This window comes from Protobothrops mucrosquamatus, unplaced genomic scaffold, assembly GCF_001527695.2.
Source record: "Protobothrops mucrosquamatus isolate PMUCROS unplaced genomic scaffold, P.Mucros_1.0 scaffold1485, whole genome shotgun sequence".
NCBI lineage: Eukaryota > Metazoa > Chordata > Lepidosauria > Squamata > Viperidae > Protobothrops > Protobothrops mucrosquamatus.
The window spans coordinates 4,355-12,696 of record NW_015387662.1 but is presented as its reverse complement, the minus strand read 5'-3'; the positions used below and the strand labels follow the sequence as shown (position 1 = coordinate 12,696).

Genomic DNA, 8,342 nt, shown 5'->3' with positions numbered 1-8,342 from the left:
TATGGCTTCTCAGCTTCTAGACTGAAGCCTGATGCAGCTTTATTCTGTTGAGAAATCTGTTTGAAAAACAAATTATTTGTGGAAAGTACTGTTTCAATAAAAGCATTTAGAGAGAGGGATTACATGACATATTGAAGAGGAACCACAACCCCAAGGATGATAGGTGTATACTCTAGAACAGGGCTTTTCAACCAGTGGTATGGGTACCACCTGTGGTACATTGGCACCTGGCAGGTGGTACGCGACCATCCTAGAAAAGTGGTAGCGGGGGAGGGGAATGAGCTGAACAGGTGGCAGCACCGCATAAGCCTGAGCGAGAGATGGCTGGAGCTGCAGGGCTGTCAGGGCTCAGCGGATGCACCAGGATCAGCGCTTCTTCGGGGCTGTCAGGGCTCAGTGGAAGCACCAGGATCAGCGCCAGGCTCCAGCAGGAGCTTGGTGCTGATCCTGGCGCTTCTGCAAAGCCTAGAAGAAGCACCGATGAACTGGAATGTTGCAGCATCTCCAGGGTCTTGTGATTTACATTCATATGCTTGGCAACTGATTCATATTTATGACAGCCACAGTGTCCCAGGGTCATGTGAAGTGACCAAAACCTGCTGCAACCACCCAGCAGACGGGGGGAATAAAAACCAAACACCCCCCCCCCACCCCACTCCCACTGCCAATCCTCAACAGAAATGCTCACAACAATGGAAACCTCGGACAGGAGGAAGAGCGCCGCCGGTGGGCAAGCAGGTGTCTTGCTCGGCTGTGGCTTGGGGGGCACTTTTTTCAGTGCCATTGTAACTTCGAAAAGTCACTAAGCGAACTGTTGTAAGTCGAGGACTACCTGTACTTTATCACTTTTTTCCTTTTTTTTTCTTTGTCATCAAGTTTTTGACATCTTGCTAGGCGACTGGTGGTACTCGGATATTGCCATATCTTAAAAGTGGTACAATGAGTGAAAAGGTTGAAAAGCCCTGCTCTAGAATAGTGCTTCCCAACCTTGGCCATTTTGAGTGTGTGGACTTCAGTTTCCATAATTCCAACAGCCTTCAGGGCCATTGATAAGAGTTCTGGCAGTTGAAGCCCATACCTTGAAAAAGGCTAAGGTTGGGAAACACTGCTGTAGAAGAGGCAAGACACCTGAGTGCTAAATTCCTCCAGGAGATATAGACTACCTGCTGAAGGATGAAGAGTAAAGATGACACCATCATAGAGGCAGAGTAGGAAAAAAGGAAATCTGCCAAGGTCTAGCCTCCCAACTTCAAGAAAGGTTTCTCCTGTATATATTGTTTCCCTTTCATTTTTCAGCGAGACAAAAAGAAATGGAATAAAACTATGAGCAACTGAAAGCTACTTGTTGAACAAGAAAAGAAAAGAAGTTTGTCCCTTGGCCTAGGGCCTTCACAGTCAAGCAATGTTCTGTGATTTGAAGGCATTCACAACTCTTAATCCCAAAGGCTGTTACAAGGATACAACTGGGAGGAGGAAAGATAATATACTGTCATTATCACACTGACATTCCATTTTACATTTAAATTGCAATGGATCTTCCTGCATTTTCTTTTTAATGAATTGAACTCTGGGGATGTGCAGGTCGGGAGCTGTTAATTAGCTCAGAACAAAAGAAAAGGGTAATATTTTTGATGAATACAGATCCACAGACCATTGACATTTAATTCCTCTATTGTTGGCTAAACATTTTAGACCTCTGCTACAAAGATTCAGATTGAATTATTGGAGCCACTTGAGTGGCTTCTGAAGAATCAATTTGCTGCTGTTTAACCAACTAGATCTGCAACAAGACTAAAATGGAAAATGTCACACTTCATCTTGAGAATTTTAGCGGTGCCTGCTAAAATTCAGTAAGGGCTGCCAAAATACAGAAAATGCTGTTTCTTGGATACAAAATTTCTCTACGAAGGAAAAAGTACACTTGATGCAAGCACAGGTAGTGTCAGCTGAAGGCATTGGGGAGTACCAGACAAGATGCCACCCACCACACCATTTTTGGTAGTTAGATTATTTATCTAGGTCAATGTTTCTCAACCTTGGGATGGAAATACTGAGAGTTGAAGGTCACCCATGTTAAAATTGCCAGGGTTGAGCAACATCTATCTTAACCTGCATAGCCAATTAAAGGAGGTAGTTGAAGAGAGTGGTTTTCCTACCATCCTTATTCAGCCCGCGGAGATTGATGGAAACACAGGGAGGGACAGCAAGATGAGATTAACAAGACCAGGGATTGGCAATGGGGACCCCAGTGCCAACATTTCTTGTTTAGCTGATCCTCAGGCCCCTAAGCTCATTTCCACAGATGCCTACACTGCTCTCCTTAACACATGCTTAAGCACTAAGCACTATTATGGAGCATTATTTTGGGGATGGAGACAAGTCTTAAGTAAAGCTCTGCATGCACAGACATAAAAATGTAAATATTTGAGGAGGGGGGGAAAATAATACCTTCATTAATAATTCAGCTGATAATTTAGCCTGGTCATAGATAGATTGGGACAAATGTGGTTGAAATCCAGACTTGTAAAATCCTGAGCTCTGGGTTCCACTTATCCAAGGTGGACGAGCTTTGAATAATTCTTCTGAAAAATAAATCCCATTCAACTATATTGTATGTTACTTTCAAAAGGTGATTATTTATGCTCCCTTTTTCATTGTCAGGTTATACTATTAATTTAAAAATCTGTTTTCATTTACAGCCAGTTCTAGATTTTAATAAGCTGTGCAAGATTCCTAAACAGAAGAGAATTTATGTATGAATCCACAGGCCACCCACAACTAGACTCACATTTTGATCTTTATAGACATGCGGGCACACAAAAAATGCAAATTGCTCTACTAAAAAGGGCAAACCTTTCATCATATTTGTCATAACAGAAGATTGACATGAGTTGTTCAATTTTGTCTCCCTATTTTTTTTTTTTAATCATGATGCCAATAATGGGAACATGCCATTGGGGTGCAAATAAAGGATTTGGCCCACAAAATTCTGCCCAGGTTGGTTAAAAAAAAAAAAAGAGATTACTAGGTGTCAAGGGTGCAGCTACACTCTTTGAGGGAGGTGGACAGTTCAGAAATGTGAAAAATAAATAAAGCTAAAGGGGGAACTACTGGCATCCAAAGAAAACTGGCACAGGCGAAGAATCAAATTCACAGGAGCAACAAGGGACAGAGGGGAAAGAATAACTCATTCTATAAATTGCATTCCACTTCTGCAATCATTTGATACTTCATATAGGAATCATTCATTAGAGCAGTGGTTCTCAACCTTTTTAATGCCGTGACCCCAACCGGTCGTAAGTCGAGGACTAAACCGGTCATAAGTTGAGGACTACCCAACCGGTCGTAAGTCGAGGACTTTCCCTGCCCGGGAGCGCCGCGCATGCGTGGTTCTGCCCCCTGCGCCGGCCGAGGCGTAGCTGGCAAGCGGCAGAGATGGAGCAGGCCGACCACCAGCTGGCCCAGCCCAAGGGAGGTAAGGCACCCGCCGGAAAAGGGGGAAAAAATGGCGGACAAAAAAAATGGCGGACAGCCTTGCTTGGCGACTCCCGTGAAATGGTCGATCGACCCCAAATGGGGTCCCGACCCACAGGTTGAGAACCACTGCATTAGAGTATTTTACATTCAAGCCCCACGGAAAATAATTACATTAATTGAGGAAGGCATCCACATACTTCAAAGAGAAGACAATGTCGTAATATTCTTACCACTTTGCTACATTTGTAAAAAGAGGTCAGACTCAGCTAAGCCTTTTCCATTTTTCTGTCTAATGTAATTATTTAAAAAGCTATTTATTTCAGATTTTAGTCCTTGGGGCTTGCTAGGCACTCCTGTGCATCTCATATATTCCTGAGAACTTAATGATTGCCAGCTGCTAAAGTCAAAATATGGGATCCACCCTTACTAATAACTGAACCAAAACTTACTTTTGTGTACTGCCAGTCTCCCTCGAATAAATTTCCGAAGATAGTTTGCTTGCCCTCTTTCTTCTTGCTCTTCAATTTTTGTTTTGAGATCACTGGTAGTCCTGTGGTATGCAGTTCTCCTAGGAGTTAGATAATCCAGGTTGGTTGCACAGGCAATATAATAACGCTTCCAAGCGCCATATTCATTCTTTTCAGGAACATACGGAAGAAACCATCCTAACTTAAGGCATTTTGGCATCCACAGACAGTCCTTTAGTGAAGGAAGTGAAAACATGCTTTATTTTCAAAGAGAAGTTATTATCACAGCTTATCAAATCAAGTAAAGCATGACTTAATTGTTGATGACTAACATCAGATGTGTAAGAGAAGCAGATCTATGGGAATGAGGTACACAAATTCCAGCTTCTCCCTTTTCCTTGATTTGGAAGGTACATGCAATCTGTTTTATTTAAAAGCAATTTAAAGATAATTCCTTGGATTTTAACTCAGGAGCCGCATCATTTGGTTTAATTATAATGATCATAACAAGGCATGGAAATAGAAGAGATCTAGAAAACAATAAGTAAGACTGATAAATAGTACATAAATAAATAAATATAGAAGCAAGGTTATATTTAAATTCTGCTATTCCATATGTGTGAGAATTGGTGAATGGATCTGACAGATGCCACCTGAATGTAAAATTAATTATTGCCAATTTTTGTATTGGTATCAAGCGCACAGACATGAAGTTTTAAGTAAACTGATTTATTACTATTCATGCCTATGCACAGCAATCTACTCAATTAAAGATTAGCACTATTTTAGTGGTAGATAAAGGGTCACCTAAATTCAAGAAGAGTTGGTCTTAGCCCATTTGTGGCTACGTAGACTCTAGGCTGATTCCTTTTTTGACTCTGCCCCCCAGATTCTACCACTCCTTCTCCTCCTTCTCCTGACACTCTTTCTCCTACAATTGATAGTATTCCACTTTAAATTTGAATAAGGCCAATGAATTTTAATCGTTGAAAACAGGACTATTTTCCTTCCATATGGAATAAGAAAGATACCTTCTTCATCTAACGATTCAAGATTAGAAAAGAAATGGCTATAATTACGAGACAAGTAACACAAATGGGAAACTTCACTAGAGAATGTTACAAATGTTCATGTCATTTCAAATCAATGAGCATAAGAACATTTAACTTGGTGTTTAATTGGGATGACTACAACGTGTAACCCTCAGTCTCAGTTTTGAACTTGGCGGGGCTTATTCAAAGGGTGAAGGAGGGATGAGGAGCTATGGTCTTTGAATGTTGCTGAACTGCAATTCCCAGTATCTCACCATGGGTCACATAATCTGGAACAGCTGAGAATTGAAATTCACTTAGATCATGGGTGTCAAACTGGCCACGTCACATGACGTGTCACGATATAGCGCAACTTTTTTTGCATTGCCGGAGCTGGGGTAGGCGCGGCCTCCATATGATGCAACCGGCCCGCGGGCTGGCAGTTTGACACCCCTGATTTAATGGACCATGGTTCTACAACTCTAGCATGTAGCATTGGCTTATCTGAAAACAAGGCATACGCTGATACTACCTGTTCAGTTAAAAATTTCCAGTGCCAATTGATTTGGGCTGCAGCACAAAGATCCCTTGGACTGAGAAAGGAGAATATATATAAAGATATGAAACGTGGCAGCAGAGTGGTGAAATCTACATGGCTCAGTGGGATATTTTCTATAAGCCATTTTCCAGCACACCTATGCAACAAAGAAGTAAAACACACACACAAAAAAAAAACCAAAGTAAATTATAGGATCTAAGGAAATGTTTACATTTATTGCCAGGAGAAGATTATATAAATGTGAACTATGAACATTTAATGGGTAAGCCATGATTTTGAGATTTTCCACCCCCCCTTTGCCTCATCTATTCAGTTTGTCATGTTCACTTTCATTTTCATGTGGCAGCATCTCCTAAGGCAGGGCAACACTACTATTTTTGTCAGTGTCTGTGAATTGACATGATTATAATCTACAGGTTTATAAGGAAGCTAGTGGACAGGTTCAACTTTAGAAAAGGCCAGACTTAACATTAGATATCTGGAGGCCAAGATCTTAGGCCCCAGAGGCAGATCTCTATCGGATGTACTTTTCCCATTTTGGCCCACCTTCCCCCAATTTTTTGGAAAATAGGACTGTGTATGGGACAAAATATATTTTACATCTCCCTTAACTCTTTTGCTTCATATTTTATCAAATAAGCCTATATCTTGTCATCAATACAGAAGTAATATTAAGGTGCTTGTGCCACTGGCTTCCATGTACATATTTTATAACACCCATGAACAAAGTTGCTAGAGCCACTACCCCAAAAACCCACAACTAAATCACAACTGTTAACTGAACAGGGAGAATTATTAAATGCCTAGTAAATAGCTATATTCACAATGTTAAATTAATTTGAAATAATTTTACAGTATATTTAGTTTCAGCTTTAGCTGTATGGAGATCTCAATGAGCTCCAGCTGATTAGAATTGGACTCTAGAAATTACAAACAATCTGCAGTAAATAATTCATATTATAGGAGGTGCCCTGGCATAATCTACTTTTTATTTTCACAAAGCATAGTATTAAAACAAGTGGCTCACTTACTTCAGCTGTGATTTACTGCACTTGTTCAATATCAAGAGGAGAAATTGCTTGCGTTGTTTGTCTGTCCACAAGTCAAACCAGTGGCTTATAAGTCTGATTCTTTCCTGATAAAGCTAAACAAAGCCACTTTTTTTTTAAATAAAAAAGACAGTTTGATAACATACAAGATTAGACCATTCCATGTGCAGTACTGCTAGTTTTTCACTGCAGGGTCATTTTATAATCTTATTAAAAGATGCAACTTGGGTAAGAACCTTAGACATTGGTTAACTTCAGTTTTCAACAGCCCTCAACATCGGCTGTGTTGGCCAGTGGTAATGACTTTAGCTACTACATCTGGAGGGCCAAAGATCCTCACATATGCTGCAAATCAAGCTTTTAAACAAAATCATTTATTATTAATAATAATAATATTAATATTAATAATATTAATAATAATAAAGTTGGAAGGGACCCTGGAGGTCATCGAGTCCAATCCCCTGCTCAGACAGGAAACCCTATACCATTTCAGACAAATGGCTGTCCAATTTCTTCTTAAAAACTTCCAGTGTTGGAGCATTCACCGCTTCTGGAGGCAGGTTGTTCCATTGGTTAATTGTTCTAACTGTCAGGAAGTTTCTCCTTAGTTCTAGGTTGCTTCTCTCCTTGATTAGTTTCCATCCATTGCTTCTTGTCCTGCCCTCAGGCGCTTTGGAGAATAGCTTGACTCCCTCTTCTTTGTGGCAGCCCCTGAGATATTGGGACAGTGCTATTATGTCCCCCCTCGTCCTTCTCTTCGTTAAACTAAACATACCCAATTCCAGCAACCGTTCCTTATGTTTTAGCCTCCAGTCCCCTAATCATCTTTGTTGCTCTTCTCTGTACTCTTTCTAGAGTCTCAGCATCTTTTTTACATTGTGGTGACCAAAACTGGATGCAGTATTCCAAGTGTGGCCTTACCAAGGCATTGTAAAGTGATATTAATACTTCACGTGATCTTGATTCTATCCCTCTGTTAATGCAGCCCAGCACTGAGTTGGCTTTTTGGGCAGCTGCAGCACACTGCATAGCTTTGGCTATCCAAATTATTTCCTTAAAAAAGCTTGAACTGGGGGCAGGAAATCTTTACGGTCTGGGGACCTCATTGGAATTTTCAAAATAAATCATGTCCACCCTCACAAAATGGATGTCAGTCACATAACACTCATTTACTTTCTACTATGCTGTTTTTTCATCATATATAGGCAGTAAGGAGACCCTCTTTCAACTGAGCTCCATCTTGATCAATTGATTGAGTTAAATTTTGAACCTGCCTGATTCTATACAACTCAGTGTGGCTTATGTTATAAATAAAAATAAATAAATAAAAGGAGGAAGGAAAATCATTGGGGGGAAAAACCTGAACATCCTGAACAACCTGAACATCCTGAAAAACCTGAACATCCTAGATAGTCAACATTATAATTCTACAGGCAAGATAGCAGAATTTGGAGACCATCAGAGAAATGGAATAATGTTCTGACTATAGGGACTAAAGACAAAATAAGTCTGTATGGATGTCCTTATAGACAATACAGTGTAAAAAAATGGATCATTCTAATGTTTACATGGGTTTTTCTTAGTGCTTCTTTTCTTGTACAGTATGTAAATATACAGTAAACAGTTGCAATTCTATATATATAATGCGTGTATGTTTATGCCCCAACATACTTTTCACTTATTTTTTAAGTACTCCTTATGTATTTTTATAATGTATTTTTGAATTTTATCCCTTTTTTCTTTTTTGTTATTTTAAATA

General features: G+C 40.0%; 1 protein-coding gene across 1 annotated transcript in view; it reads right to left on the bottom strand.

Moving 5' to 3' along the window:
- LOC107293039 (epithelial cell-transforming sequence 2 oncogene-like) overlaps positions 1 to 8,342 on the bottom strand; it is a 44,460-nt gene that overhangs the window by 31,789 nt on the left and 4,329 nt on the right. The window contains exons 2-7 of the mRNA XM_029285301.1: positions 6,566 to 6,678; positions 5,508 to 5,670; positions 3,927 to 4,176; positions 2,449 to 2,582; positions 374 to 383; positions 7 to 88 (exon numbers count right to left, since the gene is read on the bottom strand). Coding sequence (XP_029141134.1) covers positions 7 to 88; positions 374 to 383; positions 2,449 to 2,582; positions 3,927 to 4,176; positions 5,508 to 5,670; positions 6,566 to 6,678 — 752 coding nt within the window. The remainder of the gene's footprint in view (positions 1 to 6; positions 89 to 373; positions 384 to 2,448; positions 2,583 to 3,926; positions 4,177 to 5,507; positions 5,671 to 6,565; positions 6,679 to 8,342) is intronic.